Source organism: Kogia breviceps, chromosome 19, assembly GCF_026419965.1.
Source record: "Kogia breviceps isolate mKogBre1 chromosome 19, mKogBre1 haplotype 1, whole genome shotgun sequence".
NCBI classification, from domain to species: domain Eukaryota; kingdom Metazoa; phylum Chordata; class Mammalia; order Artiodactyla; family Physeteridae; genus Kogia; species Kogia breviceps.
Window position 1 is genome coordinate 42,812,398 of NC_081328.1, and position 27,126 is coordinate 42,839,523.

A 27,126-nucleotide genomic window follows, 5' to 3' on the forward strand; every position below is an offset into this window, starting at 1 on the left:
ATAGCCTCACCTTGTACTTTACCTGGCTCAGACCTAGAAGCAGCTATTTTCCCAATAAGCTCTGGTTCCTTTGAGTTTAGAAAGCTATTTAGAAATCAGTATCTTCATGCTATGTGTGTTCATTGCTCCTAGAGGGACATTGTTCCTAAGTCCTTTCAATGGACTTAATTAGAAATATGTATTTAACACTAATACATATTTAGTGGAAGGGGTTTTCCCTTCCTTTCTTCCGTTTTATATTTGTATCTTTTTTCTCTTATATTTAAAATCTTTATTCCTTAATTATATTAGTATATGTATTCATTTGTTTTACTCTGTAATGAACATGAAATAATTTCACAATCACAGTACAAATATACTCTAAGAATAAACCCATTAAGTAAACTTTATTCTTTCTTGGCAGTTCTCTTTGTCTTTACAATATATTCCTATTGTATGGCTCTGTCATAATTACTTTTGTTGGTCATTTAGGTTGCTTCCAACTTTTTCTATGATAAATAATGCTACGATGAATATTCTTATATATTTATGCACATCATCAATTATTTCTTTAAGTTCCCAAAGTGGGAATTTATATTAGTAGATTAACAGCATCACAAAGATTTACAATATTTTGTTCCCAAATTGTCCTCCAGAAACACTGTACCGATTTACATTTCCAGAGGTACGTGAGAATGCCAATTTCTACGTAACTTTTCCAACTACATATTATCTTTTTAAAAGCGACTTTGTCATTTTGGGAAAAGACTATAATTTAAATCTGTAACTTGTAATTTTAATTTAATTATTATTATTTTTTGGTCACGCCATGTGGCATGCAAGATAGTTCCCCAACCAGTGATTGAACCCGTGCCCGCTGCAGTGTAAGCATAGAGTCTTAACCACTGGACCGCCAGGGAAGTCCCCTAATTTATTAAGTAGACTCATTTATTTAGCTCATCTATTTAGAATCTATATTCCACCAATTTCTAAAAAGTGACTTAAAAGTTGAACTGAACACAGAGTAAAGAAATAGAAAAAGAGAAGGCAAAACGAATTTATGGTGAAAATACCCAGAACAGTGGTTGCCTCTGAGAGGGACAGCGGCAGGAATTGACTGGAAAGGGTCATGGGGTGATGGAAACTCGAAACATGGTTACATGCATTTATCAAAACTCGTTTAAAAAAATGAATTTTGATACATTTAAAAAAAAGGAACTGCATGGGCAACCATCAGAAGATAGGGCAGAGGTTTTTTTGCCGGGGGCGTGGGCGCAGTTGGGGAAAACCTCCCTGAGGAAGTGACCTGAGCTGAGATCTGAGACCTGGTGGGAAGGCAGGCCGAGTGCTTCAAGAAAAGGGAACAGCATGTGCAAAGCCTCCTGGCAGGAGGTGGCCGGGCACGAAAGAGGACCCAAAGCCAGTGTGGTTGAAGCATAGAGCAGTAAGGAAGGCCAGACCCCAAAGGGCCTTGTTGGCTACGTGATGGGTGTTGGTCCCCATTCGGAAAGCCACAGAGCACCACGGAAGGGGTTTAAGCAGCCAGTAGAGTGATCTGGGTTCCACTTGTCAAATCACCTGCGGTAGGGAAAGCGGGATTTGGGGGCAGGAGCGGGAGTCGTGAAGACCTGTTAGGGGGCCTTTGCAGTAACTTAACTAGGTGAGAGCAGAGACAAACACACAGATGGATTAAAATGATAAGTAAAATGGATGGGACTTGGTGATGAATAAGTCGGTAAGGAGGAAAGTGTCAGATTCTGATGATACTGCGGAAAAGGAAGAACAGGGAATTCCCTGGCGGTCCAGTGGTTAAGACTCCACGCTTCCACTGCAGGGGGCGCGGGTTTGATCCCTGGTCAGGGAACTAAGATCCCGCATACCGTGTGGTTCGTCCAGAAAAAAAAAAGAAAAAAAAGAAAAAAAAAAAAGGAAGAACGAAGGGCCAGGCTGGGAACTTTAGCAACTGGGCCTGTTGAGTTTGAGACGTCCAAGTAGAAGTTATGTAGAAAACAATTGGATATTTAGATCTGGAGATCAAGAGCAAGGTTTGGGTTAGAAATGCGGATTTGGGAGTCATAGGCAGGTAACATCGTGGGCAGGTAACCTGAGGAGAATAGAGCAGGGTTTCTGGGGGGTGGGACATGAATATTCATGGGAAAAAAAATTGCATCTTTGTTTCCACTAACCTCTTATTGAAATCTAAGCATATCTTTCATTTACTAATACAGGCAACAAACCACAGTAGCATTAGCAGTACCTGTGATTTGTCACCCATCGAAATCACAGGTATTTTCACATTTCATTAAATACGTTGCAGATGTCTCAAAGTACCCTTTACACCCATCACTTGTTATTTCATGTGTTAAAAAAGAAGCACATATATTACTGAGTCACAGATTTCTAAAAATATCTTGATTATTTCAAGGATTGCGGTTTCCTTTGAAATCTTGTGCATCTTATTTTATGCATATGAAAATATTATTGTGAGAAGAGGGTCCAGAGAGGTCATCCGTATTGCCTAAGGGGGCTGTGATACAAAACCAGGATAAAGCCCCAGGTGTAGAGTGAGAAGAGAAGCGAGCCTGGAGGAATCCCAGGACGCAGCGCCGAGGAGGGAGGGCGAGGAGGAGGAGGAGGAGGAGAAGCCAGGGGAACGTGGCTTCGCAGAAGCGCCGAGACGCAGCGTTTTGAGGGCAAGGCGAGCTACAGCTGCCGAGGGGTGGAGCGCAGTGAGGACCGCGAGGGACGCCCTGCGTCATAGACGTCATAGACGTGGAGGGCATCTGACGAAGAGCCGCTTCTGTGGAATGACGTGTGTGGCAGCCGGATTGCAGTGGGTTGCGTTGTGAGTGGGAGATGGGGAAACTGAGTCGGTCAGTGTAGATGATTCTTTTGAGAGCTTTGCGAGGAAGAAGCAGTAAGTGGAGGGGATGGGGGCTCAAGGACGGTCTCTTCTGTTGTTAAGATTGTTGATAGGAGACCTTGGATCGTGATTAGATGCTGATGGGAAGGGAAGGCTCTGGTGCAGAGTTGGAGACGCGGGAACGGAAGGGACGATGGATGGAGTGAGGGTCCTGAGCAGAGATGGGAGGGTTGCTGACTGGGTGGGACTGAGGGGAGGGTGGTGCAGAGGGGAGGGGGTGGACGGGCTGGGCAGCAGCAGCTGAGAGAGCTTCCACGTGAGGGCCACTGCGGAGGGGGAGGAAGAGAGGAGGGGCTGGGGAAAGGGAAGAAGGCTTGAAGTGGAAGAGACAGTTGACCAGCGAGACTGGGCAGCATCGAAGAGTTGCAGGAGGTTAGCGGCTGTGACCTTCCAGGGGCACCATTTTTCAAGGTTGGGTGATTTGTTTTTCTGGCAGTCGCCAGTGGTCGGGGTGCAGACCCAGAGACCGTGGATGGGCAGGATTTTGCCAGAGGTGTGGCAACAAAACGAAGGGCAAGGGAAGTGTTAAGAGGATCAAGCACAGAACACAGTCTGCTTGGGAAGGGAAAGCTGGCACAGAGTGGGCAATGAGAGGACAAAGGGAGAGGAACCAAGGGACCAGAGGTTATTCATTGCTCTATCCCCATACCACCCAACACGGTGTCTTGGACACCAGGGATTTATAATTCCTTAACAAATAAAGCAATTGTTGTTGTCAACAAAAGAAGGTTTTAGGGTGAGATGCTGTGTTTATAGGTTATGTTTAATGCGAGTATGCCCTGAATAATCATGTCTCACAACTGACTGAAAACATTTTAAATTTTGATATCTGAATTTTAATAGGTTTTTAACAAGTTTCTTGGTTTTAAAAAGCAATTGGGCTTCCCTGGTGGCGCAGTGGTTGAGAGTCCGCCTGCTGATGCAGGGGACATGGGTTCGTGCCCTAGTCTGGGAAGATCCCATGTGCCGCGGAGCAGCTGGGCCCGTGAGCCATGGCCGCTGAGCCTGTGCGTCCGGAGCCTGTGCTCCGCAACGCGAGAGGCCACAGCGGTGAGAGGCCCGCGTACCGCAAAAAAAAAAAAAAAAAAAAAAAGCAATTAGAACCATTTTTTTTAAGTAGGGGATTTTAATAAATAAATAATAAACTGAAATATACAGCACTACATAAAATGCAAAAAAAAGCCACTTTATCATAATCTTCGCTCATGCAATTTCTGAGCTGCTGAGTCTAATTAACACGGGGAACTCTTGGGGTCAGAGGTCACCATTGCTGGGCACCGGCGATTTCACTGAGCTGGGATAACAATTGGTGTTTGTCTCACTGGGCCAAGTGGCAGAATCGCCCCGTGGAAGCATTGACTCTAGGCTGTCCTGCTTATCTGTTCAAAAGGCAGGAGGACATTCTGGAAGCAGCTGCAATTTAAACTGACAGTTGCCCCATTTTCCTGACATGCCCTATTTTAAAATTACCTAGTGGAACTCAGGCAAAGCACAGAAACGGAGGAGAAATGAAGCACTGCTGGCTTTGCCCAGGCCAATTATCGTTCGTTTATGCCATTTACTGCTGTGAAAGGCTTCTAGGACCCTGGTTTGCCCAGGGGCCTGCACCCCAGGTCTTCCAATTACTCTATAATATGATCACAAAGGAAACCTTCAGTTCAGTCTGGTGAGTTACCTGGTGGAACATTCTAGCACACCAAGATGACCTCTTACAAAGTACGAGTGGGTCAACTTTGGGCTGTTCTGAGTTTCCTCTGTCCACGGAGAGCTGCTTATGTCCTTGTGTTCTCACCCACCTGTGACAAAAGGAACTTACCCAGAGCTTTAAAGAAGCCACCTGTTGCTTTGCGGAGTGGTAGGCCAGGAAAAGAACGTTGTCTTTAGCCAGTTACTCTGGTTGCCACCAATGAGGAGGTTTCCAAATGGTTGATTGCGGTTTCAATCTTCAGACCCAAACTGGCCGTTGCACGTTGGTGGTCTCAGCAAACCACTCTCTTCTTGATGATTTCAAGCCAGGCCAGGGTCTGTCCACCACTCCTGGTAACGGTACCCACTTTCTTCTCTCGCTCGAGGCGGAGTCCTGCTCTGGCGGTTGTGGCTACACTGCTATGATTTCAACATGTGCATGTTCCTAAAACATTCCAGCGACTGACAGTCATCAAACATTCATGGAGCTCCTAGTGTGTGGTGGAAAAAAGAGCAACTAAGCCCGAGCGCCACAACTACTGAGCCTGCACTCTAGAGCCCACAAACCACAACTACTGAGCCTGCGTGCCACAACTACTGAAGCCCGTGCACCTAGAGCCCGCGCTCCGCAACAAGAGAAGCCACCTCAATGAGACGCCTGCGCACCGCAACTAGAGAAAGCCCGCGCGCAGCAACGAAGACCTAACACAGCCAAAAATAAATAAATAAAAATTAAAAAAAAAAAAACAACTTTCTAACAACTAGTGTGTCTAAAACTGTAATGGGTGACTAGACTAAATGTCCTTCAAGGTCCCTTTCCTATGCTGTGAACCTATGATTTAAAAAAAAACAAAAAAAACGTGTTCCTCATCTTCACCATCTACGCGCTCCTGCCCGTGCACATGCGGGCCGCGGCACTCAGCGGGGTGCTCCTGTCTGCTCCTCACCCGGCCATCGCCCTGTGCACCAACGTCCGGGACTGGTTCCTGCTCAAGCAGTTCTAGAGGCTGGAAGTCCAAGATCAAGGTGCCAGCAGATTTGGTTTCTGGAAGAGTCTGGACGTGAGTCCTGAAGAATGAAGTCTCAGCTGTTGGTGGGGAGGTGACCTGCCCAACAAGACAGCGGGTCCTAGAGAATGCCACCGTCTGAGGGACAGCACCATCTCTGCTTCCGGGCCCCCTGCACCATCTCTTCCTTCCTTCTGTCCCTCCATCTCCCTTGCCCTGTGCCCTCCCTGGGCACCTCAACTGGGTCCTGCCTTATAACTTCCTGCCCCTGGGTGGGGCCTTTGTCTCAGATTTTTAAAATATGAAACATGGCAAAGTAGAGAGAATAATAATGAGCTCCTATATACCCATCATTCAGATTCGAAAGTTAGCATGATTTTTCCCACATTTACTTCATTTATTCTTTTTTCCTCTTGCTGAAATCTATTAAAGCAAATTCCAACCATCGAAAAGAGCAATAATCAGTGCCTGCTCCTGAGTGGCTCCCAGCCTAAGGATGAGACAGACAGGAAGATGTATCCTAAGACGGGCTTGAGCCCAGACGGTGTTATGGGGAATACAAAGGAGGGACAAGAACAAAGCCACCTGACCCCCAGGAGCAGCTCTGGAAGCTCTTCCCAGAGAAAGTGTCCTCAGAGTTGAGGGTCAGGCCATCCAGGGCCTTGAGGGCCATCAAGGCCATCAAACACTTTGCTAAGGTGTTTGAACTTGATCTCAAAGATATGGGGAACCACTAGAGATCTCTTAATAGAGGAGCGACATGATCCAGTTTGCTTCTAGAGGGATCCACTCAATGCTGCCTGGGAGACTGGCCGGAAAGGGTGAGGTGAAGGCAAAACGATCAGGAAAATGGCTCCTACAATAATCCAGGCCAAAAAAAAAAAAAAAAAAAGGCAGGGCCCTGCAAAGGGAGGTGCTGCTGGGCTTCCCTGGTGGCGCAGTGGTTGAGAGTCCGCCTGCCGATGCAGGGGACACGGGTTCGTGCCCCGGTCCGGGAGGATCCCACATGCCGTGGGGCAGCTGGGCCCGTGAGCCATGGCCGCTGAGCCTGCGCGTCCGGAGCCTGTGCTCCGCAAGGGGAGAGGCCACAACGGTGAGAGGCCTGCGTACCGAAAAAAAAAGGGAGGTGCTGGTGGACAGATTCAAGAGAGAGGAGGGAAGACAGCCTAACTCTGGTGTCTGACGGCTATCAAGTGTGAGAAGGAGCTGGAAGAGGAGTCTAGGATAATTTCCAGAATTCTGGCCTGGGTAGAAACGAATTCAGGAAGAGGAGCCAATTTGAGGGGAGAAGACAATGCATTCAGCCTCTTGAGTCTGAGGGGGTGGTGGGACAGGCCAAGGAGGACAGACCAACAGCTAAAATGGAAAACAAACTCCGACGAAAATTCCCGACAAAAATTCCCGACAAACCGTGGGCTGCACTTTCTGCCTCCCTGACTTCCGTGTTGGGCTCGAGATGCTGGGTGTAGAGCTGCATTGTGACTCAGGTGCACCTCGAGGGCGTGGAATCTGCACTAGAGTGGGGGGGGGGGGCGGGGGCTGCGGTGACCACACCTGGCCAGGTGTTAGGGATGACTCACAGCCTCCCAGGTGGGGCCCCCGGCAGTCAGAGCCAGCTTGAATGTGTGTGTGACCTGCCTCATTTTCACACGGGCCCGGGGCCAGAACACGGGAGGCCCGGCCCACCGGGAGTCTGACAATGGACAGGTAGAAGTTAGAGAAAATTAAAAGTGTGAGTCACAGAACGCATATGCCATGTGCTAAGCTGGCTGCTTCCGTGACATCATCAAGGGTGTTGGTAGATTGACACTGACAGATTAATGGGAGAACAAACAGCTCCCCAAGAGCGGTTTGAAAGAGGAGAAGCTGCAGGTTTCACAGGCAGGAGGGGCTGAAGAGACAGGTAATGAAAGGAGACATGCAAATATACCCAAGTTGGAGGAAAACACCAAATGCAAAGCGAGCCAGCCTTCGCGGACACCTGACTCAGCAACGGAGAGCAAACGTTTGCAAGTAGTTGCGGTGGGCAGAAGCATTGTAGTGTGGAGTATGCGAGGACGGTTTCTGGGAAACAAAACCCCTTCCTGGCCCGTGGGATCTTGTCTTGTTTCATCTTTTGGACTTGACCATAATCAGGAACAGTGCTGTCCTAGAGAATTTTCTTCAATGTTGGAAATGTCCTATATGGCAGCCATGGGCCACATGTGGCTCCTGAGCCTGGAACTGCATTTAAAATTTTATTTTAATTAAATAGTCCCACATGGCTAGTGGCCGCTGTATTGGACAGCATAGTTTTAGGCTTTTGCTGCCCTCATGTATGAATACACTTTCTGACTGTGTGTGTGTGTGTGTGTGTGTTTGCGGTACTCGGGCCTCTCACTGTTGTGGCCTCTCCCGTTGCGGAGCACAGGCTCCGGACGCGCAGGCTCAGCGGCCATGGCTCACGGGCCCAGCCGCTCCGCGGCACGTGGGATCTTCCCGGACTGGGGCTCGAACCCGCGTCCCCTGCATCAGCAGGCAGACTCTCAACCACTGCGCCACCAGGGGAGCCCGCACTTTCTGACTTTTTAAGCCACTGCAGATTACTTGAAGAAGCTTTATTTTTCATTTCAACCTCCAACGTTTGTGTGGATGATCACAAACAAAACAATTAAAATGTTTATGTTGGGTAAGTGCCCTCACACTTAAGCTTACTTTGCCTTCTGGGAGGTTCAGGCGATCTCACGGATGTAAGCATCCTGCTGAGCCAGGCCTGGGGCCGAGCCGGCTGCTGCTGGTGGCAGGTTAGCTGCCTCCTTCCAGTGTAACGCTGGGTCCTGGTGACCTGGAATCTAAACATTTAGCCGCTCGGTTGCTGATGGTGAAAGGACGACAATCCTATTCCTATTATCGGAGCAAACAGTGCTCTTGAAAAACTGAGGACTGGTCCCCACCTTCTTTGCCAAATATAGTGACCACATGTCCTCAGTCCTTGAGATTTGTGCTCTTGGAAGTGGCGCATCCAGCAAGGATGCGGGATCTTGGAAGATGAGAAGGGGCCATGATGACTTTCTTCGTTGAAGGTTGTTGTCCCCCAAGTCCTGGGCTAATCAGTTTCATCATTTTCTCTGGGGAAATTGGGGGTCCAGACACTTCTCTGTGAAGTCTTTTTTTTTTTTTAAACTCAATTTCTTTAAAAAAAAATTTTTATTTTTGAACTTATTTTTATTATGTAACTTTGGCTGCGTTGGATCTTCATTGCTGCACGTGGGCTTTCTCTAGTTGCGGCAAGCGGGGGCTACTCTTTGTTGCGGCGCGCGGGCTTCTCACTGCAGTGGCTTCTCTTGTTGTGGAGCACGGGCTCTAGGCTCAGGGGCTTCAGTAGTTGTGGCACGCGGGCTCTAGAGAGCAGGGCTCAGTAGTTGTGGTGCACGGGCGTAGTTGCTCCGCAGCATGTGGGTTATTCCCAGACCAGGGATCGAACCCGTGTCCCCTGTATTGGCAGGTGGATTCTTAACCACTGCACCACCAGGGAAGTCCCCTCTGTGAAGTTTTCAGAGGTCAAAATATCCTGGTGCCCCTGGCACCACAGCAGGCTCCTCTGGGCCAGCAGTGTCCCGGGGACACTGTTTCCTGTTCATACTAAGAGACTGCTTTGCTTTTTAAAGTACTGAAACATCCAAGGTACAGTTGGTTCTGTAGAGCTGCTGTTTATTTCCCTGTTAAATTCTAATTTGATTAAACAGCTCACAAGGTTGTAGATACTTTGAAAAGGGTGAGAAATTAAGTTGCTACATTAGGTTAGCTCTTAGAAATGTGGCCTGAGATGGGGCTGAGAGGAAAGAAGGTATTCTAGAAGCCTCAGGAGCTGCTCCTCTATCGATAAGTGTTGGAGCATCATTTGCAAGCATAGCTGGACACCAAGGCAACTTATAATGAATCTAATGTTAGTATGACACTTGAGCATCTCACACGTTCTCACAACGATCCTATGAGATAATAGCATAATAGTAAGGATCTCTTTAATGGGAAACTGAAGTACTTAGAAGTAAAGTGCTTTGTCCGAATTCACACTGTAATGAGGGACAGAGCTGGCCCTTGATGATAAGTGTTCTTTGTACTGTGTCACATAACTAACTTAAATGTATTTAAGAGGTGCTGCTTTATTATTATTATTATTTTTTGTAATTTTTAAAACTTGAAGTACAGCTGATTTACAATGTTGTGTTAATTTTTTCTGTACAGCAAAGTGATTCAGTTATACATATATATATTCTTTTTTGATATTCTTTTCCATTATGGTTTATCATACGATATTGAATATAGTTCCCTGTGCTCTACAGTAGGACCTTGTTGATCCATTCTATTTGTGTGTGTGTGTGTGTGTGTGTGTGTGTGTGTGTGTGTGTGCTTTTGTGGGGGGTTTTTTTGTGTGTATGTTTTTACTAATGATTTTATTTAAAAAAAAAAATTTTATTTTATATTGGAGTATAGTTGATTAACAATGTTGTGATAGTTTTGGGTGTACAGCAAAGTGATTTAGTTATACATATACATGTACCTATTCTTTTTCCAATCCTTTTCCCATTTAGGTTGTTACATAATATTGAGCAGTAGGTTATACAGTAGGTCCCTGTGTTATACAGTAGGTCCTTGTTGGTTATCCATTTAAAATATAGCAGTGTGTATATCCATTCTATTTATAAAAGCTTACATCAGCTAACCCCAACCTCCCACTCCATCCCTCCCCCAAGCCCCCCGCCATTGGTAACCACAAGTCTGTTCTTTATGTCCCTGAGTCTGTTTCTGTTTCAGTTCATTTGTGTCATATTTTAGATTCCATGTATAAGTGATATCATATGGTATTTGTCTTTTTCTTTCTGACTTACTTCACTTCTATGAGAATCTCTAGTTGCGTCCATGTTGCTGCAAATGGCATTATTTCATTCTTTTTTATAGCTGACTAATAGTCCATTGTATATATGTACCACATCTTCGTTATCCATTCATCTGTCGATGGACATTTAGGTTGTTTCCCTGTCTTGGCTACTGTGAATAGTGCTGCTGTGGACATAGGGGTGCGTGTATCTTTTTGAATTATAGTTTTGTCTGGATATATGCCCAGGAGTGGGATTGCTGGATCATATGGTTATTCTATTTTTAGTTTTATGAGGAAAATCCATAGTGTTCTGCATAGTGGCTGCACCAACTTACGTTCCCACCAACAGTGTATATAGGAGGGTTCCCTTTTCTAGGAGGTGCTGCTTTAAAGAACCCCTCAGCACAGGCTTGGTAGTGATTGCTTTATCTTGGCGTTAGATTGAACACAATCTCTGCATGACCAACCGTTAAAGCCACGGGTCGGAGTGAGGAGGTTGTGCCATAAGGGAGGGGCTACCGTGTTAACTGTGCATTTATCTGGGGATCTGCCCACCCCCAGGCAGGTGTTTAGAAATGGCATCTTGACACTGGATCTATTACTTGATGGTAAATGCCTCACTTTTTCCAGGCCCATCAGAATTGTGATGGTCTAAGACTGGGTTAAGGAATGAACAAGTGATGCAAGTTGCAGTACAAGTGTCAAAATTTGGTGGTAGCATGCTTCACATCGTGACTGTACAGTGGAAAAATTTCCATGGATTGAGCAATCCACTCTCACACAACCCACTCAATCAGGGAATGAACTTGCCTTCTCAAATCAGGGATAAAATGTTCTTTTGAGTTTTCAGCCACAGCAATTTCTAGAAGAAAATTACTCAGGGAAATGTTCCTTAGGTAAGAGGGCTTGGGTTGGGTTTACACTGTCTCATTGGACTGTATCTTTCTCCTGCCACTTTCTGATTGACCGAGGATCTTTTGCAGCTCTAGTGCCTGATGTGACATTCCATACACTAAGCTCTGGAAATTGCATCAGTCCGGCCTGGGTTCTCCTTTGGGAGGTGCTAGCATTCTTTTTTTAAAAAAAAATTTATTTATTTATTTGGCTGTGCTGGGTCCTAGTTGTGGCATGCGGGCTCTTAGTTGTGGCATGCATGTGGGATCTAGTTCCCTGGCCAGAGATCAAACCTGGGCCCCCTGCATTGGGAGCACAGAGTCTGAATCACTGGACCACCAGGGAAATCCTGGTGCCAGCATTCTTATCCTGGGAAATTAGCTCTAGGATCTCCCTGGCCTTGGGGACCCCGTAGAAAGAGGTTTCATAAATTCTGCATTCCCTCAGGATTTGATATAGAGCAGGGCAGCCCCCGATTATGAAGGTTTAAGAACAGCCAGATTTTCACAGAATTTGGGTGGGGGTCCAAACCTGGGAGGAGAAATCTTCAAACTAGCCCATGATTGTGGGAGTTGAAGATTTCTGGGCTCTGGTCTGAATGTCATAAGGGCTCTCTGGCTTCACTTGTACCAGGTATAAACACACAATCCTGATGGCTGTTGACAAGGATGCCTTCCGTGACACTTCCCCTCACCCTGAACTTCCTGCACTTTTGTATCCATAGGCAAATCCTCCAGTATTCCCCAAAGAATATCTGTAATACAGGGAGCAAAGCAGAGGTGAAATTCACTGTGGAAAATTCGGATCTTGTCCCTCTTCTTGATAGAGAAGGTGTAACTTGGAAGTTACTTGTACAGTCAATACCCAAACCCTTGGGATAGCATCATCTGGAAAAAATCGAGAGTATCAAGTAATGTTGTTCCAAGTTCTCTGACAAACTGAGGTGCAGTGACATAAAGCAAACATGAAAAATCCTGTTCGCGTGCTTTAGAAATTGCCAGTTTTATGCACTTTACCACATATTTTTGTCTTTATTTCATAATTACTTTTATATGTACAGCTGCATCCTTTTTTAGATGTGGTCTGAGTGTTTTGCAATGATGCCTTAAAGAATGAGTAATTTGTATAGCATGAAGAAGGGAACTACAGGAATCTGTCACCAGTTTGTCCCCTAAACACAGTTTGTGGAGAGGAGCATGAACCTTCAAGTTCTAGAATATCCCAAATGCATGAGTGTTGCCATGCGAAATGGCCAAGACTCCGCATATGAGTCTTTGCATGAAAATAGAAGAACCCAGCTGCCCATTTGTTTAGTAATTCCAAACTAGGAATATGGCTACATGCTACTGTTTGACTGAAATTACATTTTTTTAAATCTGTCCTTGATTTTTGTTTCTAAGTGCAAAACTGTGAGAATTTATCTTAATGCTAAAAATGTGTTGTTCGAGCCAAACTAGATTTAAGTTTTGGATTAATCTCACTCCCTAAGTTTAATCAGCAGCAGGCATTATATTTAGTCCTTGTCTAACATGACAAGATGCAGGCAATGTGTTCTTCTCAGCACTGCCGATATTGTGAGATAGACTCTTTCACCTTCAGGCTTTAGGTGGAATAGTTTATTGTGTGATTTTATGTTCCTTAATAGGGAGTATAGATCTCTCCCAGGGATACATCCATAAACATCAATCACTGATGTTTTTAAGGTGTCCTTCGTACATTAAATAACCACCATGTGAACATCCTAGATTAAAGAAGAAACCCCAACAAGAACTTGATTGATATCAGGTATCCAGGATCTATCTTGAGGGTCCACACCACTGATAGAAAAGAGAGTCCATCCTCTAGAGTGTATTTCAGGCATAAAACATTAAATAAGAACTCATAAAAGGCATATTACTCATCTTAATCTGCCGTACTAACAACCAGTGTTGAACGTAGCTTGTGGTATTCAGTGCTTACATAGGATAAGTAAAACTCGTACACAGATAAGGTCTTAAACATGAAATATGATCATATAGCTCAGTGGTTCAGAGCACCCTCTCGGGTCAGAATGCCTAGAAAGGAAACTCTCCTCCACCATATACTGGCTGGGAAATCTTATGTAAAGTTTCTTAACTTTTCTAGGGCTCAGTTTTCTCATCTGTAAAATGAGGCAAATTTATAGAGATTTATGAGAATTAAATCAGTTAATAGGTATAAAGCGCCTAGCACGGTACCGGAACATTGTAATCACTCAAGTAATGGTAACTACTACTACTGTAATCATCATTTTCATATTGCTATCATATTATACTGATCTTGTTATTTATTATTATCATCCAGACACAAATATTTGAACAATTTCTAGTTATTACATGACGCAATTATTACTGCATTTTACTCTATTTGAAATAAAAACTATACTAAGCAATGCAATGGGTAAGACTATAAGCCTACATATATATATATATATATGTCTATATTAATATAGACAGATCAAGTAGGCATAGATATAGGTATATAGATATATTATGATGCAGTGCTTTAGAAGGCCCGGTGCTTCCGACTCTTAAAATCAAAGAATTGCAGCATTTCTGAATTGGGTGGTACCTCAGAGACCATCTCCACTGGTCTACAGGAGAGAAGAGTGAGGCCCAACCAGGGTGAAGAGGGAAGGTCACACAGCAGAGGAGGAGCAGGGGTGGCACCCAGGACAAGAGCTCCTGCCCCTGCCTCTCCCTACCCTGCCCTTTAAGATTCTTCAACATCTCCTTTTTGGGCTGGCTTTTTCCTAAGTCAGTTACACACAGACACACACACACAGACACAGACACACACACACACACACCCTGCAGCAAAAGAATGTCTCCCAGCATTCTAAGTACCTGTTTGGAAGAGGACCCACTTGAAAACCGGGATCTCTCAAAATTTGTCTCTTGTCCCCAAAATTGATCTCGTTTCTTCCCATTTGGGTCTCTTCTGTATTCCTGTCGTCTCAGACAAGCCTGTAGAACAAAAAAAAAGATGTTTCTTTGGTTTAGGTCCACAGCTAGCTTTGATAACTTTATGCTTAATTCCTGTTGTGAGGAACATGCAATGCAGGCATCCATCTCTAAGTGTTCATCAGTACCTGTTAGCAGTTGTGAAGACACTCACCCAGGCATCACTCCCTCCTCCCTTTGACCAAAATGTCAGGTCAAAAATATTAGTCACTGCCTTAATAAATTCAAACAACAGACATACTAAGAGGCATTTTGTCAAGTACTTACCCAACGATTGCCTTCTTAAGGAAGTACCCAATACACTGCATTTACTTCTCTTTCTGTTCTCTTTCTCTCTTTTTTAAATTGAAGTATAGTTGATTTACAATGTTGTGTTAGTTTCAGGTGTACAGCAAAGTAATTCAGTTATACATACATATATATGTGTGTATGTATATACATATTCTTTTTCAGATTCTTTGCCCATATATGTTATTACAAAATATTGAATATAGCCCCCTGTGCTATATAGTAGGTCCTTGTTTGTAATCTGTTTTATATATAGTTGTGTGTATATGTTAATCCCAAACTCCTAATTTATCCCTCCTGCCTTTCCCCTTTGATAACCATAAGTTTGTTTTCTATGTCTGTGGGTCTATTTCTGTTTTGTATATAAGTTTATTGGTATCTTTTTTTAGATTCCACATGTCAGTGATATCATGCTATTTGTCTTTCTCTATCTGGCTTAATTCACTTCCTTTTTTTTTAAAAAAAAAAATATTTATGGGGGCTTCCCAGGTGGCGCAGTGGTTGAGAGTCCGCCTGCCAATGCAGGGGACTCTGGTTCGTGCCCCGGTCCGGGAAGATCCCATATGCCGCGGAGCGGCTGGGCCCGTGAGCCATGGCTGCTGAGCCTGCGCATCCGGAGCTTGTGCTTCGCAACGGGAGAGGCCGCAACAGTGAGAGGCCCGCGTACCGCCAAAAAAAAAAAAAAAAAAAATTTTATGTATTTATTTGGTTGCACTGGGTCTTAGTTATGGCTCCTTAGTTGCAGCTCGCTGGCTTCTTAGTTGTGGCTTGTGAACTCTAAGTTGTGGCATGCATGTGGGATCTAGATCCCTGACCAGGGATCGAACCCGGGCACCCTGCATTGGGAGTGCAGAGTCCTATCCACTGTGCCACCAGGGAAGTCCCTGGCTTAATTCACTTTCAACTGATATTTCAAATATTCCAAAATAGCAAAACTTCTTGCAGCATTTCTATAGATCCAATGACTGAACTCACCTTTGTCCTGCCAGGGCCAAATGATCCGCTGTAAAGAAGTACAGTGTAAAGACAGACACTGTTGTTCTAAACTAGGCCTGACATCTCCCTCTTCCTGCCTGTGTTGAGAAAGGAAAGATTCCTTCTCCATCTTTTTCCCTCTGTTAGAAAATACATCTCCTTCCTTGAAGTAGAAGGACTTGCTTGCCAGAATTTCATGGCCAAGGAGAAAGCCAATATTCTGCTACAAGGTTAAGAGTAGAAATCACCTGATATTAATAAAACATTTACCACTTGGACTTGGGAACAGTGAATCAGTTACCTGCAGCGAGTGGAATCCTGGATTCCCAAGAGAAAGGTGCTGTTTCACCCCACCTTGCTTGGAAAGGGAGAGCACTTCAAAATGGTGAGGGTTTTTTTCCCCCTTGGGTTTATTTTCAAAAACGATGCCGTATAGACAGAAACCCATTTTAATAATCCTGGATAGTGTTTGTTTTAATAAATAAGAAGTCCCCCCCCGCCCGCCCAGTACTGAATAGTAGTGACTATAATAAATAAGTTACACAAACAGACACCAAATAATAGAATAAACCAAGGTAAAACTAAAGAGAGTCACCTGGAGAGTTTAATGGAGTTCAACTAAATATCCGCCTCCTTTTTCTTATTCCTTTACAATGACTTCAGGTTGGAGCTCCCTGTTGAGGGGGGAGCTCTGGCCTGGAGTAGAGTATTGTTTGCTGGAGCCACAGATGTCTCTGTTATCCTAATCCACTTGTATTAAAGGCACGAGAAGAAAACGCTGATGGGCTGAAAGTGGAGGCGCCTGTGTTAGCTGTTGCACGCAGGACCGAGGCAGCTTTGGTGGAATGAACAGCATTCCTGTGGGCGGAGTGTTTTTTGAAACTTCTCTCCAAGAATGCATGCAACTTAAGTATTTCTTTACCAGAAGGGGAGGAGGAATCGAATGGTTTGCAACGTTGGGGAAAAAAAAATGTGTTTCCCCTCTGATTCCTTATCCTTCCTCTCACAGAGGACCAGGAGAAGAAACCAGTGGCAAGGTAGGTACTTCCTAATTTTTATCTTGAAACAGCCAAGCAGTCTTTCCGTGTAAATCAAATGTTAGCCGTCTCCAAGTTATTGCTTCGCTGAGAAGGAACATGGGGACAGAGCCAAGTTGGGACTTCCAGTCCTAGAAACAGCAAGAACCTAGCCATACCTCCCCCCGTACCCCCGTCAGGGGCTAGTTTTCTTGTTATTTGTAAATGTGAATGATTTTTTTGTTGTGTTTGATGCTGATGTTGTTTCTGCTTGGAGGGTCCTGAAGGGACAGGGGCAGAGGCGTGTGAAATCCGTAGGATGGGGAGAAGGGACAGATTTGTAATTCATCATCACCAGGGGCTCCCCTTACTCTGGCACTTTATTTCCCTTTTCAATTTCACGTGTCTGGAGCTAGATTGCTATAAATAAGTTTCTGTTCATGTGACAGAACTGGCTGAGTCTCGAAACGGGAGGCTTCAAGTAACTTCTTTCTTCTTTCTGCGGAGAACCGGGCCTTCCTCCTTTCGCGTCGCACCCCCTCGCCCCCCAAGCCCAATCCTTCTGACTGCAGCGCTCGCGGTCAGGCTGCCTTCTGTGCAGAAGCTACCACACTGTAGGGCAGAACACAGAATGTGCATCTATGCCTGTGGGGGATGACATGGGTTTTGTGACTCACCGTAACTCAATACGGGTAAACACGACAAACCACAGCTCTGCCACTTTCTAGCGTTGTGACCTTGGGCAGGCTGGCTGACTCCATGGATTCTTGCTTCCCTCATCCGTGAGAGGGAGATGTCTCTGTGCTGCAGGATTGCCGGGAGACCACGAGGCACTGTTGGTAAGACGCTTAGCAGAGTGACTGGCTCGCGGTGAGCATTCAATAAAACTCAGCATCATGACCATCATCTCATTATCATCACCACCACCACCGCCATCAGGCTTTAACTCTTGCCTCCAATCCCATTTCTTGGTTTACTCCTTTTTCTAAAGTCAGCCTTTGCTAAATAATGTGATTCTGATCGTGGCTGTGGAAGAAAAAAGACTTGAAGTTCATCCTTGTTTTTCTGAAGGCCTGAAGTTCATCCTTGTTTTCCTCCCCTGGAAGTAGAGGTCTGTTTCCAAAGACTGCCCGTTCCCCCGGGCAGCCAACTGAGGGAGCTCTGCAAACTGCTTTTTCTTCAGAATTACAGCTTTCTGAACCCACAGGGATGCTCAAAGTTTCTTTTGTTCCCTTTATTACCAGTCCCATTCTTTTAGTCATTATCTGGGCTCCTGGTACCTTAAGAAGCCATGCACCACAGGGACACTTCCCAGCCTCACGGTTCTGGCCTAAAAAAGCATTGTAGCATCAACATATATACACTACCGAATGTAAAATGGCTAGTTAGTGGGAAGCAGCAGCGTAGCACAGGGAGATCAGCTCGGTGCTTTGCAATGACCTAGAGGGGTGGGATAGGTAGGCTCAAGAGGGAGGGGATATGGGGACGTATGTATGCATATGGCCGATTCACTTTGGTGTATGAGAGAAACTAACACAGTCTTGTGAAGCCATTATACTCCAATAATTTTAAAAAAAACAACACATTGTAACTATGACCCAACTCTACCTCTTCATCAGCTGTGGCCTCTGTCAAGGTTATTGTTACTTGAACTCTGTGAGTGTTTTGGGAAGGTGGGACTTGCCTTCAGTTTTGCCTCTTTTGTTGTTGTTGTTTTTATGATCCAACGTGCCTAACTCAGAGTTTGGGGTTTTAATTATCACTGGGGACATTATCGAAGTTCATTAGTTTTAAGAGGTTAAGAAATCAAAGGTGTAAAAACAGTTTGACATGATATTCCCCTCGACTGAGTTTATTTTTCTGTTCTGTGAAGAGCAGAGAAACCCACATGTCACATGCCCCTCCCCATGACTCCTACGGGAGGGAAAGTTGAATTATCTCCGTTCCCTCAACCCCCTGAGTGGACAGTCCCCAAGCCCTCGCCACCTGGTATAGTCACCCATCATGTCCTTGAACAAGTTTATATCAGCATATTAGTTGTTTGATCTGCATTTGAAAGAATCCGAATGAACAGGTGACATAAAATAAAACCCATTTGAACACATTTGATAGTCTAGAAAATCATCCTGAAACTCCAAGTGTAATCTTTCTCTCTAGGTTTCAGTGGACATTAATGGCTAAATTTCGCCACAAGTTACATAAACTCATTTGATGGAAAGAAGGGGAAAAAAAGCTATGCAGCATGAACACCCTTGAAGACATAGAGCCAAATTCTGAGATGTCGTATAATTATGTACTAGTTAACAGATTCTGAAATTGCATGAAATATGCCAAATAAATATCTCCTCTTGTTTTTTTTTCAAACGGGTCCCACCCAACCACAGAAAGGAGTAGCATCAAAATAATTCACGGTGGGTTTAACCTTCGTCTCCTGCCACTAGCAGACAGACTTATAAAGTCACTGCTAATTTGGTACATACCAACCCACAGCATATTTTAGGCTATAGCAGGAAGAGTGTATACAGGAGGTTTCTAAGGGCCTCAATTTGAGCCAGTTCATTAAAGGCAAGTCCAACACAGGAAGGCATATGTGGCAAATGTCTATGATTTGGGAGTCATATCTGGTTAGTAGGTCTTACACTATTTGTACACCCTGAAGCAGGGGATCCCTTGCACATCACTGGGCTGCTCGTGAAAGCTGGGACGTCCACGAGTAACGGCCAAGCTCATCAATGGCCCAAGGTTTCAATATCCATGCAGTGCAAACTCGACCTTAGTAAATAATCTAAATACACAAAGGTCATATATGGACCAAGTTACTGAGGGGTCATTAAAGCCATGCAATTGATTCTTAAACCCCAACTTTAAATCTTTTCTGGAACAAGGCAAGGGACAGAGTCAATAATATAACTCATTGCTGTTCCCGTCAAAGTAATAGTTTCTGTGGGTTTCTATGTACTTAATTTGGCAATCCTCAGAACATATTAAAGACAGCCATATTTATTTTTTCAGACCTTGTGGTGAGCGGTTTTGAAAATGCTCAATGAAGGTGGATTTAGCTTTGAGGATTAGTTACAAGTCAGCTGGATCTATGTCTGATAAACAGAGTTGGTGGTCAAGTTCGGTAATGCTGGCTTTCATCAATGACAAGGCATTCGGTTCAATAGAGGAGAGTGAGACTCTGTCCCTGCCCTTAGGAAGCTGCGTTCCAGTTTGCTAGGAAGACGCACAAAAGACAATTTCAATACAATTTCATCAGCAATGAAAAAGAGGTATGGGAAGGGTGCTTTGGTATTGGACTGATGGAAACGTTCTAAAATCAGGTGATGGCAATGATGGCAGATTTGGTCAATTTAAACTTAAAACAGGTGAATTTTATGCTATGTTAATTATACCTCAATAAGGTGTTTTTTTGGTTTGTTTTTTGTTTTTTAAAGAGGGTGCTATGGGAATACAAAGGTTCCCTTTAGTTCTAAGTTAAAACTATGGGCTTAGGATTTCCCTGGTGGTGCAGTGGTTAAGACTCCATGCTCCCAATGCAGGGGGGCCTGGGTTCAATCCCTGGTCAGGGAACTAGGTCCCACATGCCACAACTAAGAGTTCGCATGCCACAACTAAGGAGCTGGTGAGCCACAACTAAAGGAGCCTGTGAGCTGCAACTAAAGGAGCCTGGCTGCCACAACTAAGACCCGGTGCAACCAAATAAATAAATATTTAAAAAAACAAACAAACAAGTATGGTCTTCACCACCCTTGTCGAGAGAGTAAGGAAGAGGGAAGAGGAGGTTAGAGAAGTGATCGAGAATTGGACTGGTTTTGCTGTGGTTCTTGGGTCTGGGACACACCTCTACATGAGAGGAAACAACTGAATTACATAGTTTGCATTTTACATAAATTTCAGTCTGAAAGGTGGCAAGGCTGGAGGCCGGGAGGCCAGTTATGAGGACATTGTAATAGTCTTGGAGCTAAACTATGGACATTGGAACCAGGGTGATGGCCATAGGATGAGAAGGGAGGCACAAGCTCATGAGCTTTTAGGTAAGCTCGGCAGGACTTGGTAGCTGGGGGATATGGGTGGTGAGGGAGAGGAAGGAGTCAGGGAAGGCTTGGGTCACTGTCTTCAGAGAGGGGCTACAGAAGAGGATGGCAGCGGATGGACATGTGGAGTCCAACTGTGGACACGCTGAATTCAATGTGCCTGTGTGACACCCAGATTGAACCATCCAGCAAGCAGGTGTGCATGAGATTCTGACATTTTGAGAAGACACAGGATTACAAGTCATCAGTGTATGAGTGGTGGTTACAAACAGGAGGGGATGAGATGGGCCACAGACATTGTGAATTAGGAGAAAATTGGGCTGATGGAAACCTGAGGGAATTAACCTGTGATGGGGCAAGGAGAGGAATGTGAGTGAAACAGGAGGAAAACCAGGACAGTGCAACGTCCGAAAGCCAGAGAAGTAATGTTGCGAGAGGGAAGGAGTAATAGCGCCAAATGCAGGTAAAGCTTCAGAAAACAAAGACTAAAAAGGTGTTTGCTGAATTTCGCTACTGACCTTAGCAAGCATCGTTTCAGGGGAGGTGAGGAGACCGCCAGGCTGCGGCAGGTGAGAGCACGAATGGGATGGCGGGGCCGAGTGGAGACAGAAGTGTAGCTGACTGTTTGGGGACATCTGGAGACTGGAAAGTGCCAGGGCTGTGGCTAGAAAAGGACACATTGTCCACAGACAGCTTTGTTCTTTTGTTCTCAGCATGAGAGAGAGTTGAGCATGTTTGTGGGCTGAGCCAGTAAGAAGAAGAGAAATTCCAAGGATGCAGAAGAGAGGTCCATGGATGGAGAGGGGCTGGAGACAGAGGGGCATGGACCAAGATCTCAGGTCCGGCACCAGTAGGGAGAGTGTCCTTCACCCATCGAGACTTGAGGGCTGGACGGGCGTGCAGCCTGGGATAGGAGGGGGAGAGCTGAGTGGATCCCCACCTGACGGCCTCAGGTTCTTTGTTTGGTTTCACATGTATGTAAAACAGGAAGAGATGGTCCTTGTTGAAAGTATGGGGATGGGAGGTTTGAAAAAAGTAAAGTTTAAACTCTGATAACGGAGGGAGCTAATGGACAAGAAAACGTGTTGAAGTGAGTCATCCTCTATTCCTCTCTTTCCCTCAGTCCGCCTCCCCGTCTATCAGCAAGATGTCTGCGCTGCTTCTATTTCCTGGTTCGGGCTACTTCTCGCCACCCCTGCTCCCACCATGCTGGTCTGCCTTAAATTTCTATCAGATTCCTTACAAGTTTTTCTGCTGCTTCTCTTGCCCCTTTCAGGTGTTTTCCCACACAGCAGCCAGAGTGATCTTTAAAAAAGGTAAAATAGGGGCTTCCCTGGTGGCGCAGTGGTTGAGAGCCCGCCTGCCGATGCAGGGGACGCGGGTTCGCGTCCCGGTTCGGGAAGATCCCCGTGAGGCATGGCCTCTGAGCCTGCGCGTCCGGAGCCTGTGCTCCGCAACGGGAGAGGCCACGACAGTGAGAGGCCCGCGTACCGCCAAAAAAAAGAGAAAAAAAGTAAAGCAGATCATACCACTGCCCTGCTTAAAATCATTCAGTAATTCTCACCAGGATAAGAATAAACTCCAAATACCAAGCTTTGTCCCGAGAGACTCGACACGATCGGGTCCTAGCTACCCCGTCTGCATTCTCCCTTAGTGTTCCAGCCCCTCTGGCCTTCCTTTGTTTCCTCCAGTTAGTGCCCGCCTCGGGGCCTCTGCGCTCGCTTGCTTTCTGCTCGGGATGCTCTGGCCGACTCTTCCCCATCATTTACCTCGGCGACCAAACGTTACTTTGTCAAAGAGGCTTCCCTGCCTGTGTAAAGGAGCATCACCCCACCCCTACTACCTCTGTTTTTATATGCCTCATTATATTTATCGTATACATTGTATTGTCTTACATATGACTTTACTTGTGGGTGTCGTTTGTTTCTCAGTCCTAGAATAAGAACTCCGGGAGGGCAGGGACTTTGTTCAGGACATAGTAGGCACTTAAATATTATTATGTATAAGGACGGTGTTGAAAGTGTCCTTATTAACAAGGACAGTGTTGAAAGCCCAAATGAAGTCAGAAAATAAAGCTGCAGTGGCTCCAAGCCACGCAGTTGTGCAGTTTTCTTCAGCAGAGACCATCAAACAATAAGACTGATTTTCTTACGTGCCTGTCCTAGAGACAATTTCAAACAAGTATTTCCAAACCTGGGCTGTGTGGCAGAAGCATATTTGTGGAGAGGAGAGGGGCCCCCAGTGTGACCAGTTGGGATCTTTATGTTCTTATTTATTTTGTAGAGACTCCCTCAACTTTACAGGCTTGGAGGTAGACTGGCAAATGTAGGAGGAAGTTGCCGGCTCCATTTCCAGGCCCAGAGCTAAGCTGTGCTACACAGGTGAAATCAGGTTACTGAGATCGCTCTGGTTTCCTTGGTGCCCCGGGAGGTTCAGTTATATTTGAGATTGCTAAGGAGGAAAACCTGATGACGGCAGGCCTGTACTTTCCTTAGGGAAGGAGCGCTTTTTGATCCTCAGTTGAGGCTGAGGACCTGCCTCCTTGATTGGCGAGGGCTGACCTCCGGCCAGTGGGCTGAGTGACACTTTCTAACTGCTCCCAGAATCCCACAACCCAGCCTGGCAAGTTTGTCCTATGCCAGCTCTGGGTAATTACATCATGACTCCTCAGGCTCCCTGTCTGTTTTGTTTTTGCCTGTAAACACTGTAGCTAGGGTGACGAAGAGTTAGCTTATTGTAGAATGTGCTAACCACCTTTCTTCTGGCTGGAGGACAACAGGAAGGGCGTGTTATTTTATAAATGGTAGCGCGACCCGGTTAACTCCTTAATGTCTTTTCTCTTGGTTGCTGGTTTATCCAATTTAAGCCCTGATGTCACTGGTTGATAAGGTTTGTGTGCCAAGCTCTGTGCTAAATACTTGAAAAATGTTATTTCCATGACGATATTCTAAGGTGGAGACTATTATCCCCATTGTACAGATGAGGAAACTGAGACTCAGAGAGGTAAAGTAGCTTTTCAAGGTCACACAGCTAGTAAGTGTGGGTTTTGGATTTTAGAAACCTATTACTGCTTATCATATACTGATACTGTAGCCTGAATTCTCTCCTAATACCATAAGTGAAAGTAGAAGACATTCTCATTTTCTGCCATTACCTGATATTCTGAGTCCACCTTATGCTGCATGTCCCGCAGATATTGAACATCACTGATGAACTTCTGCCTGTCCTTTGCTTCACGCAACATGACTCTTAGTCTGCGACCTGCATATAAAAGATAAATGTGCTGTGATATCATCCTTTGTTGCTTTGCCATATTTGGATTTCTCTTAGTATAATTTCTTTTATTCTCTTATTAATCTAATATCCATTGTTGGAAAGGCACAGATGTTCCTTTCAGACTGAAAGGGCTCTTTGTATGGGTGTCGATGCCTTTACAGCCCTCTTGTTCCAGACATAAATAATGCAGCCACTTTCATGGGCTGGCTTTAGTGAGCCTGTTCTGGTTACTCATAGGGAGTTAGACTGGCAGACACCCGACTCAGAAGCAGGTCTACCGCACGACAAAAAAGAAAACTCAAGAACCTATAGCTAAATTAGCAATGGCCAAAGCTCTGAGCCCCTGGTAACTTAAATTCATTGACTCAACAAACGATCACACCCCTATTGCAACTCAGGCACTCCGCTGGGCACTGGGGTACGGCGGTCGGCAAGATGACACGGCCCCGGCCTTCGTGTTGCTACCATCTAGCTTGGAAGACCGGCAGTGAATACTGCTGTTCCCCAGCCCCTTCAGGCTCCGCATGACCTTCTCGCAAACTTGCTCCTCCTCCCGAGTTTTCTGAAGGAAATGTTGGCATCGACCAGCCGGCTGCCCAGCCAGCGACCTGGGCAGTTTTCTTCACACTTCCTTCTCCTGCCCCATCCGTATAAAAACCAAGTCCTGATGATTTTCTCCCGAGTGTCCCTGGAATCCATCATGATTAGAGCATGGGCACTGGCGTGAGACTCTTTGGGTTCAAATCCCAAGTCTTTGAACATTGACAAGTGGACCCTGATGGTGATAAGTGCGATGGAGCAGAAATACGGGGCTCTCTGAGAAAGTGTCATTGGGGGAGGGGGAGGCAAGGTTTTCCTTAGGAAATGACACTAGGTTTGCTAAGGAGTGAGCTGGGCCAGAAGTGGAACAGAGAGGATCTGGGACAGAAAGGACAGCAGGTACAGAGGCTTCAGGGCTTCAGGGGCTGGTGCAGCTGGAGCAGAGAGAGGAGAGAACAGTAACGGAAGGGCTGTAGGATAGGCGGGGGCTGGCTCATGAGGGGCCTTGGAGGTCATGATTCAAAGAGTCATGTAAAGCCACTGGAAGGTTCCAATCGGGGGGAGGACATGATTAGATTTACATGTTTAAAGGTCCCTCCAGGGAATTCCCTGGCAGTCCAGTGATTAGGACTCCACACTGTCACTGCCAAGGGCCCAGGTTCAGTCCCTGGTCGGGGAACTAAGATCCCACAAGTTGCAGGGTGTGACCAAAAAAAAAAAAAAGGTCCCTCCAGCTGTAGTATAGAGACTGGATGGAGGGTGGGGGCGGCGGAGGAAGAAGGGAAGTGGATGGGCCACTGGGGATATGTTAGACTAATCCAGATAAGGTGGTGCCCAGACTTGGGTCTCAACACTGGAGGGAGGGAGGAGGAGGTATTGAGCCTCTGGAAGTGCTAAGTACTGGTCTAAAGATTTACACACATTAGCTCAAGCAATCTTCACAGCCACACTGAGGCAAGAATTATATCTCTAGAGACTTCCCTGGTGGCTCAGTGGTTAAGAATCCGCCTGCCAGTGCAGGGGACATGGGTTTGATCCGTGGTCCAGGAAGATCCCACGTGCCGCGGAGCAGCTAAGCCCGCGTGCCACAACTACTGAGCCTGCTTTCTAGAGACTGAGAGCCACAACTACCGAGCCCGTGTGCCATAACTATTGAAGCCCGTGCGCCTAGAGCCCATGCTCCGCAACAAGAGAAGCCACCGCAGTGAGAAGCCCGCGCACCGCAACGAAGAGTAGCCCCCCTCGCCACGACTAGAGAAGGCCTGCGCACAGCAAGGAAGACCCAACACAGCCCAACATTTTAAAAATAAAATTAAAAAAAAAGAATTATACCTCTATTTTGCAGATGAGGAACCTGAGGCACAAAGGGATTAAGTAACTTGCCTAAGGTTACAGAACTGGTAGGTGCAAGTGTTGGGGTTTGAACCCAGAGAGTCTCATGCCATTGCACACGCTCTAATCATGACGGAATCAAGGGATACTCAGGAGAGGGAATCATCAGGAGTTGTTGATAATACGATTGGGATGGGAGATGGAGGCCCAGGTTATTGGCTTGGGCAGCTGGCTGATCAATGTCAACATTCCCTTCAGAAAACTTGCAGGGAAGAGCAAGTTTGTGAGAAGATAATGTGAACTTTGAAGGGGCTGGGGGACAGCAAATGGAGATGTTAAGTAAGCAGTTAGACGTAGGGCTCTGGAGCTGATTAGAGAAGAAAAGAATTGGGCATTGCTGGCATTTTGGTGACAACTGAAGTTGAAGGCAGGATGGGTACTGCAAAAAGGAGGACAACCCAGGACAAAATTCTGAGGACCATTGGATTTTAAGAACAGGTAGGTAGCGGAAGAGGAGCTCTGGAAAGAAGCCAGAGAGGCAGGAGGAAAACTGAGAATCAGGTGGGTGCAGTTTCATAGGTGCTGCCAAGTGCAAGCTTCAAGGGGGAGAATATTAATAACCTTGGTGAGAGCATTTAGTGGCGTGACAGGGCTGAAGATAGATTGCGTTGAGTTGCGTAAATGAGAGGTAAGGATGTGGAAACAATGCTTTCAAGAAGTTAGTCTCTGACTGGTGTGGTCTGAATTTATGACCAAAACATTGAGTTAGTAAATGGCACTGTTCATAGTGAGTCTACTAGACCTCATCTATAAGGTCATCAAAGGTCCCATGCTATTCCTGCTTATTGTCCAGTGAAGCTCTTTCATTTATTTCTACATATTTTTTTTTACTGAGATATAACTGACATATAACAATATATTAGTCTCAAGTGTACAACGATATTTGCATGTATTGCAAAAGGATCACCACAATATGTCTAGTTAACATCCGTCAGCCCACATGATTACAATATTTTTCTTCTTGTGATGAGAAGTTTTAAGATCTATTCTCCTAACAACTTTGACATCTACAGTATTCTTAACTATAGTTACCATGCTGTACATTACATCCTCAGTACTTATTTATTTTATAACTAGAAGTCTGTAATTTTTAGCTTCTTTCAGCCATTTCACCCACTTCCTACTCCAGGCCTCTGGCAGTCACCAATCTGTTCTCTGTATCTATGAGTTCAGTGTTTTGTTAGATTCCACATATGAGTGAGATCATATGGTATTTTGTCTTTCTCTGACTTATTTCACATAGACCTCAAGGTCTATCATGTTGTCACAAATGC

The 27,126-nt window shown here is 45.5% G+C and overlaps 1 protein-coding gene and 1 long non-coding RNA gene across 6 annotated transcripts in view; one reads left to right on the top strand and one right to left on the bottom strand.

The window, feature by feature from the left end:
- MARCHF10 (membrane associated ring-CH-type finger 10) overlaps positions 1-23,899 on the bottom strand; it is an 81,654-nt gene extending 57,755 nt beyond the window's left edge. The window contains exons 1-2 of the mRNA XM_067022261.1: positions 23,799-23,899; positions 14,212-14,331 (exon numbers count right to left, since the gene is read on the bottom strand). Coding sequence (XP_066878362.1) covers positions 14,212-14,331; positions 23,799-23,888 — 210 coding nt within the window. The 5' untranslated portion in view covers positions 23,889-23,899. The remainder of the gene's footprint in view (positions 1-14,211; positions 14,332-23,798) is intronic.
- The window catches only part of LOC131746959 (uncharacterized), a 65,792-nt gene continuing 55,163 nt past the window's right edge, over positions 16,498-27,126 (top strand). For all 5 annotated transcript variants that reach the window (XR_010838364.1, XR_010838365.1, XR_010838363.1 and 2 more), the window contains exon 1: positions 16,498-16,628. This is a non-coding gene — a long non-coding RNA (uncharacterized lncRNA). The remainder of the gene's footprint in view (positions 16,629-27,126) is intronic.